This window comes from Rhinatrema bivittatum, chromosome 16 (assembly GCF_901001135.1).
Source record: "Rhinatrema bivittatum chromosome 16, aRhiBiv1.1, whole genome shotgun sequence".
Taxonomy (NCBI): Eukaryota; Metazoa; Chordata; class Amphibia; order Gymnophiona; family Rhinatrematidae; genus Rhinatrema; species Rhinatrema bivittatum.
Window position 1 is genome coordinate 10,479,378 of NC_042630.1, and position 20,093 is coordinate 10,499,470.

At 48.6% G+C, this 20,093-nt stretch overlaps 2 protein-coding genes across 2 annotated transcripts; both read right to left on the minus strand.

Annotated features, from left to right (window-relative positions):
• Positions 1-6,051: 6,051 nt before the first annotated feature.
• On the minus strand, positions 6,052-9,631 carry LOC115078247. The gene is given in 2 exon segments (XM_029581041.1): positions 6,052-8,014; positions 8,016-9,631. Coding segments are annotated over 2 exon segments (3,549 nt in total). The 5' UTR covers positions 9,621-9,631; the 3' UTR covers positions 6,052-6,070.
• A 6,390-nt stretch (positions 9,632-16,021) lies between these two features.
• LOC115078598 (olfactory receptor 6N1-like) lies at positions 16,022-16,960 on the minus strand. Its single transcript, XM_029581528.1, has one exon. The coding sequence runs from the start codon at positions 16,958-16,960 to the stop codon at positions 16,022-16,024; it is 939 nt and encodes a 312-aa protein (XP_029437388.1).
• Between the last annotated feature and the right edge of the window lie 3,133 nt (positions 16,961-20,093).

Below are 20,093 nucleotides of genomic sequence, written 5' to 3' on the forward strand. Positions count from 1 at the left end.
GCTTGATATTTCACTTAGATGCAGTTCCAACACTGCTCTCTACATTAATGGTGGGGGTGGAAGGGAAATAGAACCAAAAGGTTACTAAGAGCCAAGAGAAACAGATAAGTATGAGAAAAAAAAAGTGCGAAGCTTGCTGGGCAGACTGGATGGGCCGTTTGGTCTTCTTCTGCCGTCATTTCCATGTTTATTATACGAGCGTGGACGCAATTACCGATTTCCCCAGTTCGTTCCAGTTCACCAAGGTGAAGGATAGGACTTTCAGACCCTTCTAGTTAATTAGCCTCCCTTTTCCCCTGTTAGCCGCTACCCTTACAACCCTGCTGACTAGCCTAGTTTTTTTTAGTTCCTGGACTTACATGTTATCCTTAGCAGAAGTAAAGTTTCACGGTAGGGGACCCTGGCACTCGCTTGTGCGTGTAAATACTTGCGCACAGATTTCATTGAGAAATCCAGGAACACCCACCTCAGCCCAGACCACGCCCACACCCCGTCCCCTGTTTTTGCAAAAAAAAAAAAGTTATGTGTGCATACTGGGAGATACGCTCGTTCTTACGTGCTTTTTAAAATCCACTTGGCGCACCGGCCCAACTTCTGTGCATATCTTCACTTCTGTGCATATCTTCATAATCTTCACTGGCTGCCAATTCACTACAGAATCCTACACAAGTCCATCACCATCATCCACAAATCCATCCACTCACAGGCCCCCCTCAACCTCCAGATCCCCCTCAGAATGCACTCATCATCCAGACCTATGAGAGACGCCTACAAAGGCTCCCTGACCGTCCCCCCAACTAAAGCTACACTCCATAAGGCACTCAGAGACCGGGTCTTTTCTACAGCGGGCCCCTGTCTTTGGAAGACCTTACCACCGGACCTTAGACTTGAACCCTGCTTACCAACATTCAAAAAAAAACTTAAGACTTGGCTATTTAAGCAAGCCTTTCCGGAGTCAAATATCCATTGAGAGACTTCACTGCCCAATGTAAATATCCATAAAGAGACTTCACTGCACATTGTAAATAAGTTACCTCTGTAAATTATCTTACGCTACTATCCTTATCTCCTTCCTCTCCCAGTTCTACAACCTTGTTTTATTGTAACTTTTGCTTCCTTCGCACTTGTTAAAAGAACAGTTTTTGCACCCCCTGTTATATGTAAACTGGCATGATATGATCTTATCATGAATGCCGGTATAGAAAAACCTTAAATAAAGAAATAAATAAAATAAATAAATATCTCCCAGCTTTGGTGCATTTAGGCCTTTTAAAAATTCACCCCTCAGTTTGTACCCGAGGTGATGGAGGTCACGAGGAGCGGCACTGGGGTTTGAACCCTGGCTTTCTTGGTTCACTGCCCGCTGCTCTATTAGAAGCTGTTCCTGAGGGATCCAGCAGTGGGGTGGAGAGTAACTCTGCTCTGCAGGCGTAAAGTTCTCCTCCTGGCTTTGCCTTTCTGTGGGGGAAAGAAGACCCTGATCCTGCCCCTTCCTGCATTGATTCCTGACTTCACTGCCGTGTAGAATAATCGCTTGAACGATGCCTATCAGATAATGTCAGCGGCGATTTCACCGCTGAAACTGGCCAAGGGCTTATTGCGTAGGATGGGTTTTTTTTTTTTCCCTTTGAAGCGGCTTTTATAGCCAATTAAAAGGCAGGAGGCATGCGCCGTGGGGATGATTGTGAGGTGTGGAAATGTCACTTTGGCTTGTCTCCCATTGTCCCCAAATGCTTTTATCCGGAGACCCCATTGCAGTCCTCACTCTCCTCCTGTCCAGTTGGCAGCCCCTGGAGGAAAGGAGAGGAGGGGCTGGAGCTGATACAGCACAGCAAAAAAAAAAAAAAAAAAGAGCTCCTTGCTTGTTCTCTGCTCCAACCCCTCCACTCCCTGCTGTTTTTTTTTTTTTTAGGGATGAGGGAAAGGGGCAAAAGAAGGAGGGGCTGGAGCAGGAAGAGCATGGGCTCTCTTTGCTCTTTAGCGTCTACTCTCACACTATCCTTTCCCTTCCTGTCCCTGAATGACAGGGGAAAGGGGCTGAGTTAGAAAGCAGAATAGCTCTTGTTTGCTCTGCTCTAGGCTCACCTCCTCCTGTTCTCTGCATTGCTAGGGAGGGGCTGGTGCAGGAATGCAGGAAGCAGAGTTTTTTTGGGCACTGGTCAATGGAGTTGGGATGTTAGCCCCATGAGCCTGTCCCTGCTTTTGAAGCTTTTAAGTCGTTTGCAGACAAGCATTTGGGCTCCTGAGAGGGAATTTAAATATGTAAGCTCATAAGCAAAGAATCAGGGCAGAGATCCCTTCAGTGTGAGTCTAAAAGTTCATCTGAAAATTGAATTGGGAGCCTAACTGGGTTGAATACTCAGAGGTGCGGGTAGGGTGTGGAAGGCAGGTCTTTCACACATTGAAAACCAGCACAGGGCCATCCAACTGCAGGACCGAGGTCTCCAGAGCGCGCTCCCACTTTAATCAGAAACACTCGGTGATTCTGAGATGCTTCTCCTTCTCGTTAACTTTTCAGGATTAAAATATTTACTGCTGGCTTTTAAAAATTTGCTTGGCTGTGGGACAGCCGAAATTGTAATACTGAGGTCAAAGGGCGAGGGCGCGGAGAGGTCAGCAAAACAGCTCTAACACTTTTTTTTTCCAACTGGAGTCAGTTGACTTGTTACCGTATGAACAAAGACCCCAGAAAATAACCGGTCCGTAGAAGATAGACTTTATTAGCTAGCAAGATGCAGTCCTGGCTAGTGCTCAGAAAAACTGCATGCCACTCCCCCTAGGGAGCTGACTTTTATACAGTAATGCTGGTAAAGAGGCGTAGCTTACAGTCAGAGTATATCACACGTCAGAAAGCAGAAATGAAACTAATGTAACAAAAACGAAACTTAAGGCAGGCAGTATACAGCTGCAAGCATCTTATTAATACAGTACATGATTAAAAAGGCCCACTAGATGGCAGTACAGTTCAGTGTTTCTTATTACTACAGTACATGACTAAAAAGGCCCACTAGATGGCAGTACAGTTCAGTGTTTCTTATTACTACAGTACATGACTAAAAAGGCCACTAGATGGCAGTACAGTTCAGTGCTGGCTTAGATGGCAGTACAGTTCAGTGCTGGCTCAGGTAAACAGGAATTTCCAGCCAACGCCGCAGCTGGATATCTGGTGCTAGGCAGTGCTGGCTCATATCAGTGCTGGCTCAGGTAAACAGGAATTTCCAGCCGCCAACGCCGCAGCTGGATATCTGGTGCTAGGCAGTGCTGGCTCATATCAGTGCTGGCTCAGGTAAACAGGAATTTCCAGCCGCCAACGCCGCAGCTGGATATCTGGTGCTAGGCAGTGCTCAGAACACCTACAATCCCCCCTTTGATACTTCAACTTCGCAGAGAAGGCGTAAGTATCAATACACGAGGTAGAATCTGTAAGGCAAGCGTAGACAAGTTAGAACAAGGCAGATAGTCGGACCCTAAGGTGCCATCAGGCCGTAGGTTGCTTCACCGGTTTGAGACGAGGGGTCCCTAGAGGAGCCCCCCCCCTTTGTAGCCGGGCTTAACCATGAGGGCACAGTGGTCCGTCCTAAGTAATGAACGTAATCAGGGAGATGTATCAGTGTCTTCACAGTCGGAGTCTGGGGGCTCGGATCCTGGGGGCTCGTCGGTAGGAATCGCAGTGTAACTGTTGAGCATCATGATATGAGCTGCAGCCCTCCTGTCAGCGATCGATTCCATCATGGAACGGAGGTGTCTGAGAAATAGAGGGAGACAAATAGGAATAATAATACAGGAGGCGAAGAACAAAAGTAGAGGGACCAGTAAGTCCTTGATACCCGGAATGGAGGAGAACCAAGAGGAAAAGGGTGAAGTCCAGTCAAAGTTGCCAGACCAGGTCTGCACCGGAACGTGAGCTAGGCGTACCATACGATCGGTAATGTCTTTAATGACTAGACTTTGGTCATCAATCTGTAAACAACAATTAGAAAGGTTAAACTTCCCACAGACACCACCTTCTTGGGCAAGGAGGTAGTCAAGAGCTAAACGATTCTGATATACAGCAGTAATTAGCTTAGTATTTTGCTTGGCTAAAATGTTAAGTGCCATTACGGAATCATTGGTTAAAAACTCAAGGACGGCCTGCAGGCGGATTATACGGTTTAACATATAAACAGGGGTCCTGTATCCATAGGACCCATCTTCCGCCCAGGTAGCAGGTCCGTAGTAGTGAACGATCCGTTCAGGAGGCCAGTCGGCATCTGACCAATCGCCGATGGCAACCTTCGAGTCTCTGCGGCGTTTGTTGGGTTTCAGTGATGTATAAACCGGAATACCAAGTGTTTCCCCCGCAGATATGGGCAGGAGGAAAAAGCTAGGGCGTATAGAGGCTAAGAAACAGGAACCGTACCATGCCCTGGGTAATGTTTCATACGCCCTCCGGCCGCAGACGAAATAATAACCATCCGGTGCGACAAATTCTGTAGAGATGTCAGATGCCAATTCCCATGTCCGGTTAAGGCGGGGCTCAGTCCAGAATGAAGAAGGGGCCCGGAGATTATCTGTTTGCCACCAGATGGAACCGTTGCTAGATACGGTAAGAACACCTGTACAGGGTGAGTCCCCTACCGGGACTCTATATAACTGTGAAAGCTCACGAGAAAGGCAATGGGCACCAATAACATCTGTTTGGAGGGCCCATTCATAGGGTTTATGGGTGCGTAGGTAAGTAATATTGGTGGTGTTCAAAACATCCCAATCCAATTGGAAGATCTCCTTGGCTTCCCATGGCCATTGCTCTCCCATGTTGGTTCCCCCGCACACAAAGCAATTCGAGACCCCGAGAGTGATTGCAATGTTTTCAGCCAGATTGAGGAACATATTTTTAGCCTGGTGGGATGAGGCGTGTTCGAGAAGATGGTCTGACAATTTGGAAACCTCATCGAAAAAGGACTGGTAGCCCAGCACAGAAGTGGTATAAATAGGTGGGGATAAAGGCTCTATTGTCTGACGAATTGTTATGAAGGTTTTGGGATCTTTCCCAGTTCCATCAATCCCGATTGCCCACGTACCTTCCCAAGTGGTTCCGCCACCCCGGACAGGTAGCTGTGCTGGGGGAGAAGATGGAGTTCTGAGAGGCCAGGTAATGGAGACCTCGTTCCCCGTCTCACGGCGGAACTGTGTCAGCCCTTGACACCCTGAAAACCCACCTCCAGTATAGTCACAAATTCTATCCCAACCACTACTGCCAGAGCAAGGGAACCAGTGAGGGCCCCAGTTGCCGCGGGAATACTTGGGCCAGCACAACCATTTGTGATTGAACTGGTAGGTTTTTCGCCAGGACTTCGTCCCACAGGCCTGGCGGGATAAGGGATGGAGGTCCATGGCTTGACAAACATCAAAGGTTAGGATTGCAGCAGGGTCTTCTTCTGTATGAAGGATTCTGACGGAAGTAACATAGTATAAGAGCCCTTCACCGTCTGGGGTGGTTGGTCGCATGCCAGGAATCTTAGGGAGCCCCACATAGAGTGTGACATTATAATAGCGAGGACTAGCCGGGGTGTGACATACTGTTTGATTGGCTTGCTGGCATCGGGAGAAGGTTTGCAGTCCCTGGCTGGTATTGACGGAACAGGGCTGAAGGGGAGTGCATAAGGCAGGTGGAAGCGACTGGTGAATGATGGCGGACGTGAGGTTATAACCCCCTGGGATAGGAAACCGCACGTTCTTGATGCACTCGGAGCAATTCGCACTTAGGCTGGACCCATGACATTTGGGAAATACTTCAAAGGAGAGCAGTAGTACCATGAAAGTCAGGAGGTGGTACCCATCGGGCGGAAGATGTTCAAGACAAGATACAGAAGAGCTGAGATGAGGATGAATAGTGCGCAAATACACCATTTCCAGGGTTGATCAGATGGGCAGATGACTGTTAAACAGGCGAAGACGAGAGCACAAACACCCCACTTCCAAGGGATTTCAGATAAGTTCTGCATGCGTAATGGATGCGCCTGTATTGTGAGAGATAAAGAGAGGACAGGTGTGAAAACAGTATCTGCTCTGAACCGAGGTATGAAAACCCTTAAGTGGGTTCCCCCCTCCCAAACAAGGCACAGATGGCAGTGGAGAAGGTATCCGCGGGATCAGAGGGTTTCCGCGGATTTCGACGAATGGTCATTTTCAAGTCCCTGTTGCAGGTGACTTGCCACTGCGAGGCTGGGGAGGCAGGCTTAACGCGGGTCCAGTGGATCCAAGAAGGGTTGCCAGTTACTTTTACAGCGGTAGGGGTGGTCAGTAGTATAGTGAAGGGCCCTCTCCAGTGGGGCTGAAGACAGTCAGAGTCGTCCCACTCCTTTACCCAGACAGAGTCATCGACCTGGAACTTATGAGTCGGGGTGGTCAGAATCAGGGGCTCATTTTCGCAGGCATGAGTACGGATAGCTGAGACTGTCTCGTGAAGCCCCTTGAGTTGTCGAGTCAGGGAAATCTCCCCTTGCAAGTGCAGGGAATCAGGAATTGATGGTAGGGGCGGTGGCCGGGCATACATCATTTCATACGGGGTAAGCCCGGATTTTCGGGGGGTACACCTGATGTGTAGAAGTGCCAGAGGCAGAGCATCAGGCCATTTGGACTTGGTTTCCTGACATAGTTTGGCTAGCTGAGTTTTTAGGGATCTATTGGCCTGTTCAACAGAACCACTACTTTGTGGCCTCCAGGTGCAGTGCAGATGCCAATTGAGGCCTATGGCCTTGCTCAGTTGTTGGGTGACTTCGCTGGTGAAGGCGGGTCCATTATCTGAGTTGATCTGTCTGGGAAGACCGTACCGAGGAATTATCAGGTGTAAGAGTAAAGCCGTGACTTCCTTGGCTGTTTCTGTTCGGGTAGGGATAGCCTCAACCCAGCCGGTATAGGTACAGACGGTAACTAGCATAGTCTTGTATCCTTTGGACGGAGGCATGTGAGTGAAATCGATTTGGCAGATCTGGAAGGGGCTTGTTCCCCGTAGGATGTGACCTGGGGCCGGACCCGGCCCGGACCGGGGATTATTTCGAGCACATGTGACACATCTGTTGGCAGCATGCTTGGTCCAATAGGTAATACGATTGATATAGTAGGTTTTGTCTAGCAGTTTGGCGAGAGAGTCACGACCGAGGTGGGTATGGTCGTGAGCTCCCTTTACGACTGTCCATGCAAGGCTCTCTGGTATCCAAACTCGGCCATCCTGCAAGAGCCACCACCCGTTTCGCTGATTAAGGCCTTCATTCTGTGCCCAGTTGGTCTCATCAGATGCGTAAATGGGAGTTTCTGTCGGGAACTGGAGTAGTGGACAGACAAGCGGAGACGTTTGAAACGATTCCTGAGCTGCCCTCTTTGCGGCCTCATCTGCTCTGTGATTGCCTCGGGCTATAGGATCTGACTTTCTGGTATGCGCTTTGCAATGCATCACAGCCACTTTGCGGGGCAACCAGACTGCGTCCAATAACGTGCGTACCTCTTCTGCATTTGCCAATTGTTTTCCTTCCGCAGTCAGAAATCCCCGTTCTTTGTAAAGGGCTCCATGGACTTGGATTGTGAGGAAGGCGTATTTAGAGTCTGTATAGATATTAACAGTCTTTCCCTCTGTTATCTGCAGTGCTCGGGTGAGGGCGATTAATTCAGCTTTTTGAGCAGATGTCCCCGGAGGTAGAGGTTGGGCTTCGATGATTTCGTCCTCGGATACGATTGCATATCCAGCGGATCGTATCCCATGAGTTATCTGGCTGCTACCGTCGGTGAATAACGTCAGGGCCCCTTGCCAGGGCTGGTCCCTTAAGTCAGGCCTGCTGGAGTGGATGGTAGCCATGACTTCTCCACAGTCATGGATGACAGGTTCAGGTGCCGGCAAGAGTGTGGCCGGGTTCAGATTGCTACTGTCTTGTATCTGAATTTCGGGTGTTTCACAGAGTAAAGCCTGATACTTAACAAGTCGTGAGTTAGTCATCCACTTGGGCCCATGGGTTTCAAGCAGTCCCTTGATAGTGTGGGGGGGTGGTTACCTGCAAGGACTGACCGAACGTTAATTTGACGGCTTCAGGTATCAGTAAGCATGCGGCAGCAATGCTTCGGAGACAGCCGGGCCATCCCTTGGCAACATTATCCATTCCTTTGGACAGATATGCAACAGGGCGTTCCCATGAGCCGAAGATTTGCGTCAGTACTCCAAGGGCCAGGCCCTTCTTCTCGTCCACGAACAGGTGGAATGATTTCGTAACATCAGGTAGGCCCAAGGCAGGGGGTGAGGACAGGGCCTCCTTGATCTGATCAAGATGCTTTAGTTCTTGTGGTTCCCAGTCAAAAGGCTGGGACTCGGTCTCTGGGCCTCGCAACTTGTCATATAATGGCTGCGCAAGGAGAGCGAAGTTAGCAATCCAGATTCGGCAATACCCCGCAGCTCCTAGAAATGCACGGAGTTCTTTTTTACAGATGGGTACAGGTTGATCTCTTATAGCACTGGTGCGGGAGACTCCGAGTCGGCGAGTGCCTTCCTTGAGACGGAATCCCAGATATTCGACTTCCACTTCACAGATTTGCGCCTTCTTTTTACTCGCACGGTACCCCTTCAGGTAAAGCGTCTTTAGCAGGTGTAGGGTCGATACCGCACATTCATGGTATGTTTCCCTGAAAATCAGAAGGTCATCCACATATTGCACAACGGACCCATGATTGACCTGGTACATCTTCAGATCTCTGGCCAGCTGTTCTCCAAACAGAGTGGGTGAATTCTTGAACCCTTGGGGTAAGCGAGTCCAGGTGTACTGATGTTTTTCTCCGGTCTGGGCATCCTCCCAGGTGAAGGCAAAGATTTTCTGGCATGTCTCCGCTACGGGGACTGAGAAAAAGGCATCTTTGAGATCAATGACACTGTACCACTTGGAGTTAGAGGAAACTTGAGCCAGGATTGAATACGGGTTTGGTACCAGCGCTACCAGATCCGCCACCTGATTATTCACCTTCCTTAAGTCCTGCACTGGCCGATAGTCACTGGTACCGGGCTTTTTGACTGGCAACAGAGGTGTGTTCCAGGCTGACCGGGTCTGTTTGAGAATGCCTAATTTGAGAAGCCTTTTTAGATGGGTCTGTATGGCTTGTCTGGCCAAATACGGAATGGGGTACTGAGGCTGATTGACAATTTGGGCATCAGATTTCATTTCAATCCACAAGGGGACTGCATCAGTGGCCACACCTCCGGGATTATTTTCGGCCCAGACTTGAGGTACACTACTCATCAATTCTCTCCGTTCCTTGTTGCGGGGTGCGTCCTCTACGTACCGGTGATCTACATGCCCGGCGACGAGTGGGAGGTGGAGTCTCCATTCTTCTTGAATCGGACAGACTAAGGATACAGGCGTATTTGCAAAGGAAGCGGTAACCTTGCCAGAAGGTTCGAATTGCAGAGTGGCCTGCAGTTTACACAGAAGGTCTCTCCCAATTAATGGTACTGGGCATCCTGGAACGTATAGGAATTGGTGGGACACCAGTTGTCCCCCGATGCGGATTTGTCGGTTTTGTAGTATGGGTGCTGCCAATGGTTTTCCTGATGCTCCAACAATAGAGATGCTTCTGGATGTGGGGGTTGTGATGGCTGTAGTCATTACCGATCGTTGTGCTCCAGAATCCAGTAATCCTTTGAATTTTCTGCTTCCCACACAGATTTCCACCAAAGGGTCAGTGGGAAGTGTATTCTCTCGCTCTAGTCATAAATCCCGTCCCACATCATCCCCGGGCATCTCATCCAAATTCAGTTCCCATTCGGTATTCCGTTGCCTATCTTGCCGTGACCTATATTCATCTCCGCCTCGCGGTTGTTTCTCTGGACATTCGGACTTCCAGTGTCCTTCCTTCTTACAGTATGCACATTGGTTCTGCCCCAAGGGGGGCCTGGATCCCCTGGGTGGTCTGCCCCTTCCTCTGGTCCTGCCGGGTGGTTGTCGGTGGTCACGTTGACCAAGTTGTGTACTTTCCAGCGCAGCAGCAAGGAGACTGACGCTTTCCTTCATTCGGCGCCCCGTCTCCCGCTTATCTTCCTTCTTTTCTTCCTCCTCTCGATTCCCGAATACCCTGTCAGCTATTGCTTTCAGTTGACTGATGTTCATTCCCTCGAAGCCTTCTGTTTTCTGGAGTTTCCGGCGGATATCAGGGTATGACTGACTAACAAAGCTCATCACTATCATGGGCTGGTTAGCCTGCACTTCCGGGTCAAAAGGACTGTTTTTCCTGTATGATTCCATAAGGCGTTCAAGGAACTCACCAGGAGTTTCTTGTCTTCTCTGTACCACGTCCTGGATCTTACCCATGTTCACGACTTTACGTTTTCCCCTTTTTAGTGCGTCCAGAAAGGCTCGTTGGTAACGGGCGATGGATGCCCTTCCGTTATCTGTGTTGTGATCCCAGGTAGGGGGTCGCGTTGGCACCTGTTCTTCTAACCAGGTTGCCTCGTCTCGTCCTCGGGGAAGTGTTCCTCGAGCAGCGGCTTCCAGATTCTCCTGTACTTGTCTCCGTTCCTCAGTGGTGAGGAGAAAACCTGCGAGTTGGCGAATATCCGACCAGTTCGGATTATGTGCGAGGAAGATACCTTCCAGGAAGTCAATCATCTGTTCCGGCTTTTCTGAATATTTTGGTCCGTGCGTTTGCCAGTTGACCATGTCAGCTGAGGAGAACGGAATATAAGTGTAACCAATGACTGTGTGGTGTTCACGGTTGTCCCCCTGGGTAGGGACCCTCGGAACCAATGTGGCAGTTTGCCGAATCGGCATCTGGTGAATGGGTGGGATTTCCTTCACCGCATATGCATGGTACGGCTGGCCCTTATATTGGCTGGGTCCAGGCGAGACGTCAGGATACTGAATATGACTGCGGGTGTGCGTAGAAACTGGTGAGGAAAGTAACGGGGTTGCCTCAGAAGAAGTTCGGGATGGTAGTGTCCCGGGGGGCAAATCCTGCTGGCCGATGACTTCTCTATCGGAGCTCGTTGACGGGGCGGATTGAGGTTGAACCACGGGCACTGGCAGGGACAAAGGGGGATACAGAGGGACATATGGAGGTGGTGGGGGTTCTTCCATTTCCCCTTCACAGACCGGTTTCTTGTCGGGAGATAGACAAGGGGCTGTCGGCAGGGCTTGGTCACATTCTTTTCCAGTAGTTAAGATGGCCGACTTCCTGCAGTCACGTTCACATTCTTTTCCAGTAGTTAAGATGGCCGACTTCCTGCAGTCACGTTCACATTCTTTTCCAGTAGTTAAGATGGCCGACTTCCTGCAGTCACGTTCACATTCTTTTCCAGTAGTTAAGATGGCCGACTTCCTGCAGTCACGTTCACATTCTTTTCCAGTAGTTAAGATGGCCGACTTCCTGCTTCTCTTCCGGTTTGCTGTCTGCTCGTCGACGGCGGCCATGATGGCTGGCTGTTCGCTCCTTATCCGGTTTTCCAACTTCCGGTCTTTTAACTTCCGGTTTTTCGACTTCTTTATGTGAGCCACCATAGTTAGGGCAGCTCCCTCCACCGAGGTTTTAGCCCACGACGGGGGATCGAGAATGACTGCGATCCAGGCATCTATGTAGGGTATATCCTCAGGGCAACCCGGATTCCCTTCGATTATTACAATATTCTGAACTTTAGCAGCGGTCTGGAAGTCGAAAGTTCCCTCTGCTGGCCAGTCCACGGTCTGCCCCAGACCGGGCCATTGATATGCACATCGCTGTATCATGCCTGACTTCGTACATTTATGTTTGTCGAACACTTCGTTAAAGTGTTCCACCATCAAGTCTAACGGAGTGGACTCCTTCCCGCCCATCGTATCTCTCAGGACAGAAGACAGACAGAGAGGGGAAAGGGAAGACGGACAGGTAAGGGGTCCTTGTCCGTCAGACACAGTGGGATCACAGTCGCCCCGACTAAGCGCGGTCGCCCGGCTTAGAACTGCGAGGCCATTCACTCACTTGCATACAACAGGAAACCCGTGCCTCCCAGAGCTGCTATGGGGGTTCGGAACCTCGTTCCTACTTGGCCATGCAGCGGAGCTTGATCAGGGCTCCCTTCGATCCGTTAAGGGATCGGACTAAATTCCCAATACTCGCCTGCAGGCTTCCAGATTCCCAGGTCGTCAGGAAAGTCGTCTTCTCGGACCACCACTCACAAGGGTCTCAGAGGATCTCCGTGGAATGGTCCCCACAGAAACCTGATCACTGAACTCAGCGGTGGCCACTCACCAGGTAAGTCTGGGGGATCACTCCGCCACAAAATCTCCCGGACCGTTTGGGGGGCTAAATATAGCGTTATCCCCAGGGACTCAGCTCCTGGCTGGCTCGCCAACTGTTACCGTATGAACAAAGACCCCAGAAAATAACCGGTCCGTAGAAGATAGACTTTATTAGCTAGCAAGATGCAGTCCTGGCTAGTGCTCAGAAAAACTGCATGCCACTCCCCCTAGGGAGCTGACTTTTATACAGTAATGCTGGTAAAGAGGCGTAGCTTACAGTCAGAGTATATCACACGTCAGAAAGCAGAAATGAAACTAATGTAACAAAAACGAAACTTAAGGCAGGCAGTATACAGCTGCAAGCATCTTATTAATACAGTACATGATTAAAAAGGCCCACTAGATGGCAGTACAGTTCAGTGTTTCTTATTACTACAGTACATGACTAAAAAGGCCCACTAGATGGCAGTACAGTTCAGTGTTTCTTATTACTACAGTACATGACTAAAAAGGCCACTAGATGGCAGTACAGTTCAGTGCTGGCTTAGATGGCAGTACAGTTCAGTGCTGGCTCAGGTAAACAGGAATTTCCAGCCAACGCCGCAGCTGGATATCTGGTGCTAGGCAGTGCTGGCTCATATCAGTGCTGGCTCAGGTAAACAGGAATTTCCAGCCGCCAACGCCGCAGCTGGATATCTGGTGCTAGGCAGTGCTGGCTCATATCAGTGCTGGCTCAGGTAAACAGGAATTTCCAGCCGCCAACGCCGCAGCTGGATATCTGGTGCTAGGCAGTGCTCAGAACACCTACAGACTGAATGTCCATAAGACTAAAACGCGGGCAGTGTGAACGCCTGGTCTGGTGAGCGGATGTACCGAGCTGATTCTCAGGGCGGGAAACCCCCAAAAGCCCTTTCCGAAAACTGTCTGAGAGGTCGTTGCAAAAAAAAAAAAAAAAAAAAATGCGAAGGCTATTTTAAAGCCCTCATTGTAATTTTGGGAATGTCTTGAATTAATAAGAATTACAATGCTAATAGAATATGAATAATGCTGAGTTAATTAGTGATAAAAGCAGCAAAAATAATAATAATCTAAATTCCCAATTAGTAAGAATAATATAAGGAGACATGGATTTATTGTGTTGATGGCTGTTTGGGGATTTTGGGGTGACCTCTTTACAGAGAGAATGATGTTTTAGGGTTTTAACATAATCGTAATATCTGAGCATTTCTATTTCAAAGGAGAAAGCTGCTGACTGGCCCAACGGCTCTTAGGTGTGAGACTTCAGGACCCTCTTGGTGCTGCCACTGCCTGTCTCGCCGCTTGACCTCTCTCTCCTCGGGAAAAGAGGAGAAACTTGACCTGGAGGAAAGCGAGGGGATGACCGGTCATGTTGGCATCTGCGCCTCTTTCATTGCATGAGTTAACTCTACAGAAATGGGGACGACACAGATTTTGATGACCTCTCTTTTTTTTTTACATCTGCTTCTCTCTCTCTGTTCTCTTGTTCAGTTTCCAGCTTAGATTATGTATGCATGGGAATTTCAGGATTTCCAGATTCAGTCGTTACGAATAATGAAAGAGAGAGAGAGAGACAATAGATTCACGCATGCTATAACGAAGGAAACAAGAGAGAGACCGACAGACAGACCTGCATGTGCTATAGCTAATGACAGGTACACGTCTTCTTGATAGAGAGAGGGGGAGAGAGAGAGAGAGAGAGAGAAGAAAAATAAATGTACCCGTCAAAAAAACCCCAAACAAACCAAAAAACCCCGACAAAGATGGATGTGGAAGGACAGAGCCCCCATGGGTTTTTTTTTTTTAATTCTCACCCAGCACAAAATTAAACCCTAGGTAAATATTGTTGTTGTGCCATCTCAGAACCGCCCAAGGCAGAGAGTTTCCCCATACATTTTTTTTTTTTTTTGCAAAATGTTTCTCTTTCCAGAGCGGTGGATGTTGCAAACTTTACATCTGGAGCAATTGGAAAATAAGTTGGTCCTGGCGGAAATAAACCAGAGACCGAAAGAGATGAAGATGGGAGGGGGGGAGAGAGAGAGCGTTGACATTAATTTCTAGTGAAATCAATTGGATTTTGTTATTGTGATTACCTACATGGACTCTGTAAAAGTCTCTTTCTTGCCTTTTAGAAACTTCCCTTTACAGGCCTAACGCAAGCCCGAGAGGTATCACCCGCGCACCCCCCCCCTCCTCCTCCAGTATCAGACGCTAAAGATCCCACCGTTACTACCAGCCCAGATAATCGCAAGCTGAAATCTTATCCTCCCGCACACATCCGTAGAAAGTCAAAATATGGAAGGCAACCGTGCTGCATCTACAGACCTTGGGGTTAGCAGCCAGGGCCCGGGTCCTGGGATCGCGGCCTTCTGCCTTCTTGCTCCTCGGCTGCAGGGGACGAGGCAGGACAAGCATCTACGGCATTGGGGGGCGGGAGGGTGGGGGGGTGAGGAAGGGAGGGCAGGAAAGGGAGGACAGACTGACAGTGAGGCATGGAGGGAGAGGCGCTGGATGTGTATAAAAAGAGAGGGAGGAGAAAGCCCCCAGGGAACAGGGCTTGGAGCGGAGCTGGCCCCCATCTCTCCCAGGAACGAGATCCCGCCACCTGCCGTGCTACGTTGCCCCTTTGCTGTCAATTAGCAGTTCTTATTTTAAGTTAGAGAAAGAAGGAAAGTAAGATAAGTTTAATGAAGGACTCCCAGTTCAGTTTTCAATAGTTTATTTTTTTTAGAGATTGAACCGTCTCTTACACTGCTTAGAAGTGAGAGGCGAACTTCCATCCAAATATCCGCAGCATATTTTCTATTTCAAGCTAATCCCCCCCCTCCCTCCCAACACTCCCCTCCCCCCCATCACCCCGAGGTAGCAGGAAGCTGTGCACACACCTGGATGTTTGTGTAACGCTTTACCACTTCCCACTGATCAGGTTCTCGTGGACTCCAATGGGGAAAATTCCAGGACCAGATCGGGCCTTCGCACGAACTTTGAGCCTGAAACAGTACACTTTAATGGCAGCGATTGGGCCTCTGGACCACCACGTCAGCACCTTTCAGACCTGTCGAGAAGCACTGAGGCGGTGTCCGTGCCAGGTTCGTGTGCGCACACACACATATGGGCACAAGCGCTACTCCACCATAGCACAGGGACAGCACAGGCGGCACCACTGCAAGCTTCCCGCACACCTGACCACACCCACAGACACTGCCCCATCATAGCACAGGCATAGCACAGGCGGCACTACTACAAGCTTCCCTCACACACACACACACTGCCCCATCATAGCACAGGCATAGCACAGGCGGCACTACTACAAGCTTCCCTCACACACATACACACACACACACACTGCCCCACTACAGAACAGATGCAGCTGGGGTGGCAGTCATCTCCTTCACCTGTTACTAAGGCCCCTTTATGCCTGGCCTAAGCACACTTGATTTCTGCTGCTGTTTTGGTTTCTCTCTCCTCCGTTGGAAGTCTGTCCAGATGTCCACATCTTCTCAGGGGAAAAAAAAAAAGTATTTTCCCACATGCCTTTTGAGTCTCTCTCCCTTATGCGCTTCATATGATGACCCCTTGTTCTTGAGATTTTCATTCTGATGCATTTAAAAGAGCTCACGTGAGTACAATTTTCTCCCTTCTACAATTGATCCTCATTTTCCCCAAGTTGATCAGTCCTTCCAAGTAGAGCGCCTATGAACGCAGAGCTCACTTAGATGTTACAGGCTGTGCTGTCATGGTTACTGGCTTTATTTTTGACAATCTAGTTGTTGGACAGCCTACGGCAGGGCACAGAACCTCTGCATGGCTCTTCTCAGAGCGCCCTTCACTTCCTGGTTCCTCAGGCTGTAGATGATGGGGTTTAGCACAGGGGTGATGACCGTGTAGAAGACGGACACCACCTTGTCCAAATGGAACCTCGTCCTGGATGTGGGCCGAATGTACATGAACATGACGGTGCCATAGAAGATCCCAACCACAGTGAGGTGGGAGGCACAGGTTGAGAAGGCCTTCTTTTGCCCCTCTGTGGAAGGGATTCGCAAGATTGAAAAAATGATTAGTCCATAGGAAGCCATGATCAACAGGAAGCAACCCAAGATTAACACCCAGGCCAGGACGAGGAAGGTGAGTTCCTTGGTGGAGGTGTCCGTACAGGAGAGCTTCAGCAATGGGGCGAAGTCACAGCAGAAGTGATCAATCTCATTGGGGCTGCAGAAGACCAAGGAAGAGATCCACAGGGCAGGCAAAGCTGGGGCTAGGATCCCACCCAACCAAGCAGTTGATGCCAGCATGCTGCAAGCCTTACTGGTCATAATGGTGGGATAATGCAGAGGCCTACATATGGCAACATAGCGGTCATAGGCCATGACAGCAAGAAGTAGATTCTCTGTGGCCCCAAAGACAAAGAGAAAATAAAACTGGACTATGCAGGCCTTGGAGGAAATGGGATTATGCTCCATCAATAGGTCAGCCAGCATCCTAGGAACTGTGACTGTGGTGTAGAGGATCTCTAGCAGGGAGAAGTTCCCCAGGAAGAAGTACATGGGAGTGTGAAGGCGCTGGTATCCTTTGACTATTGCTATGATTGCCAGGTTGGATGTGATTGTGAGAATGTAGAAAGCTAAGAAGATGCAGAATAGGGGGATTTGCAGACCCTTCATGGCTTGGAAACCCAGCAAGAAAAATTCGGAGACCACGGTATGATTTGGTTTATCCATTCCTCCATTCCTCCCACCTTATAACAAGAAAATAAGAATTAATTTGCAAGAGTCACAGGACTAGAATTAGTAATGACATTAAAGTGAAGATCAGATACAAGGGGTACAAATCTTTAAAAAAAATACTTTTTTGGGCCAGCTCAGTAGTAGCACATAGAAGTGCTGTGCAGAACACCTGGGTTCAGTTTCCGGGGTCAGCTTCTGATCGCTGGGCTGGCAGGAGATGAGGATGCCCTGGAGGCAGCGTTCACAGTCCCTGATGGAGGATGGAGTTTTAGCATTGCTCAGTGGTGACACCTACTGGCCATATTCAGGGTACATACGTAAGGGATCTGGAGGGAACTATGCTCCATGGTACTTGGGTAAGCTGGGCTGCGTTTGGGAGGGAGATTTATCATATCTGGGAAATTTCTTGGTTTGAACCAGAGACTTAGATTTCATTTAAATTTCTGGGTCTCTGGAGATATCTGGGAAATCCCCCAAGTGCCAGGCCCTCCTCTCCAGTTCCCTTCTGACTGCCTGGGAGGGGGAGAAACAAATGGCGGGAAGGGGCTGGATTAGGGAACAGAGTGTTTCTTCTCTGCTTTGTGAGCTCCAGCCTCAGCTTCAGCCCTTCCCCTCTTGGTTCCCTGCACGCTGCCTGGGAGAGGAGGCGCTGGAGCAGGAAGCAAGGTGGGTTGTTTTATGCTGAGTGAGATTGGTTGCAGGAGCTCTCTTTGCCCATTGCCCAGGGAAGAGGAATTTGCTGGGGTTGGGGCTGGAGGGTGCGGAAAGGAAGACAAGGCTGGGGTCAGTCCTGGGGAAAGGGAGAGGGTGCTGCGTTTAGTCATGGGGACGGAGGGAAGGGTGCTGGAGCGCCATCCTTGGAACGGAGAAGATAGCGAGAGAGCAAGAAGGGATAGGGAGAGAGCAAGAAGGGATAGGGAGAGAGCAAGAAGGGAAGAGCGTGTGCGAGCAAGAATCGAGGTGAGAAGGGGAGTGGAAGAGAAGAAGTTGACATGCACCCTCGCTGCTAATCCACTGCTAATCTGCTGCTAATCCACACTGAATCACTGGGTAACCACAATTCAAAAATTCTTAGCCAGGGGGATATAACTAGGGGGAACCGCCCCTCGTGGTAGTTCCAAACAAAGACTCTTGGCACCAAAGCTCGGTGGTTGTATGTGTGGTTCTGCTTGAATTGGAAACTTAACGAGGAAGCCGCCATACCAAAAAAAAATAAAAAAATAAAATAAATTGTTTTTCACTGACTTAAGGAAGAGAGTATAAGCCTTGAAAGCTCGCCAATAATGTATTAAGTTATTCCAATTAAATTGTGTCATTTGATGACCTTTACTTCTACATTTGCACACTTCCAAATCTCAAAGAACCAAGACTTTGGAGAGAATAGATTTTGACATGAACCGGCAGGTACCAGTTGGGTTCCTAAAAATAACCCATGGCATCCAGTTCTTGGCTCTGCCACCTTACTCCTGATCCAGTGGAACGCCGGCTTTAACGCTAAAGGGGAACACAGGGATCGAATTAGAGCCATAATAACTGAAACATGTAATACATCAGAGGCATTTCAGCGACTGGTATCATCAACTGGTTCACGCTAAATAGAGACGGGCAAGAAATTCACAGCAAAATCTGAATCGGGTGGATTTCAGGCTGGTTTGAGTTGGGTATAAGTTTTGGATTGTCCCTAGGTCCATCATATTGTCTTTCTCAGTAGACTGTCAGGTGTGTTGAAAACTGTGCTTTTATTAAAAGCCTAATTTTAGTGCATCATTACCAAGCCAAAACACAGCCATCTGTTTTTGATTGTTTGTATCAACTATTGATCCAGCGATATCTATTTTAAACTTTAAATTGTTAAGTTATGTGACTAATTTTGACCCACATCTTTTATGAGATGAACAACACAGGAATACCCTTTTTGTAAAAATCATTTCAGACTATGAGAAAAGGGCTTAAAAAATGGGACAGTGTCTGCAACGCGAGCCCTACAGAGAGTGAGAGGCTTGAGGAATTGAAAATGTACTTGCAGGTAGAGAGAAGGGGAAAGAGGGGGAAATATGAAATAAACATTGAAATACTTAGCAGTTTTCAGTAAAGTACAAGAAGGTGGCATGTTTCATAGAAGAATAAATTCAAGGATAAGGGGTCATGATGGGAAGCTGGAGGGAGGAACGGAGGGAAGATCAGAGGAAACATGAGGAAATACTTCTTTACTGCGAGGGAGGTGGATGCCTGGAATAGGCTCCTAGCTGCCAAAAAGTGTGACAAAATCCAAGCCTATCTAGGACAGATAAAGAGGGCAGAGGAATGGAGGATGCCTAGGTTTTGTTTTAGCTATAGAAAAAATTATGCCAAAATACCAGCAATGCTAGAGGGCCAAATGGGTGAAATCAGAAAGTTAGCTTGCACGGAGTGATGGTATGGCTGTGTTGAACTCCCAGGAAGCAGTGGTAAGGTCAACCAGCACAGAGAAGTGCTAAGACTCTACAGATATAACTGGAGCGGGTGAGGTGTGAGTGGTAGGTCACGTAGCATGGTCAACTGGACAGTTTGGCTACATGCCCTAGCTAATGGTAAAAAGGGAGAAGGAGTGATCTCCTGCTGGTGGTCAAGGTTGTATACCTGATAGTCAGGAGATCACCTTTAGCATGAGGAACAGTGGTAAGGGCAAGGAAGGGTAATAGGCGGGCAACAGATAGACTGAGTGAGCCAAATATTCCTTAGATGCTGATGTCAACTACAGTATTAAGAGTTTGGTTGTATTGCCAAATCTTCAATTAGACATTCACTGGCATTTCAGAAGTTTTAGAAGACAGTGGCACAATATTTTTGACCATCTAGTTACCTACTGTCCCAAACTGGATCCTTTGTGGGCTGTGATACTCTTTATTGGACCAACATAAGAGTTATGTGAAGATGTTGGACGTGCCTGATCTTTTGAGACCACTCATGTTCCTTCTTCAAATATCAGATAAAGAAAGGGAGTGCAGAGCAAATCATAGTCCTTACAAATTCAAATATATTTCATTTCTTTACTCTAATGAAAACTCCTCTGTTCTGGGAAATGTTCAAAAGTTTTCGTTAGAATAACGAAATGAAATATATTTGAATTTGTAGGGACTATGATTTG

Coding starts and splice junctions, on each gene's coding strand:
- LOC115078598 (XM_029581528.1), bottom strand. CDS start 16,960: ATGGATAAACCAAATCATACCGTGGTCTCCGAATTTTTCTTGCTGGGT.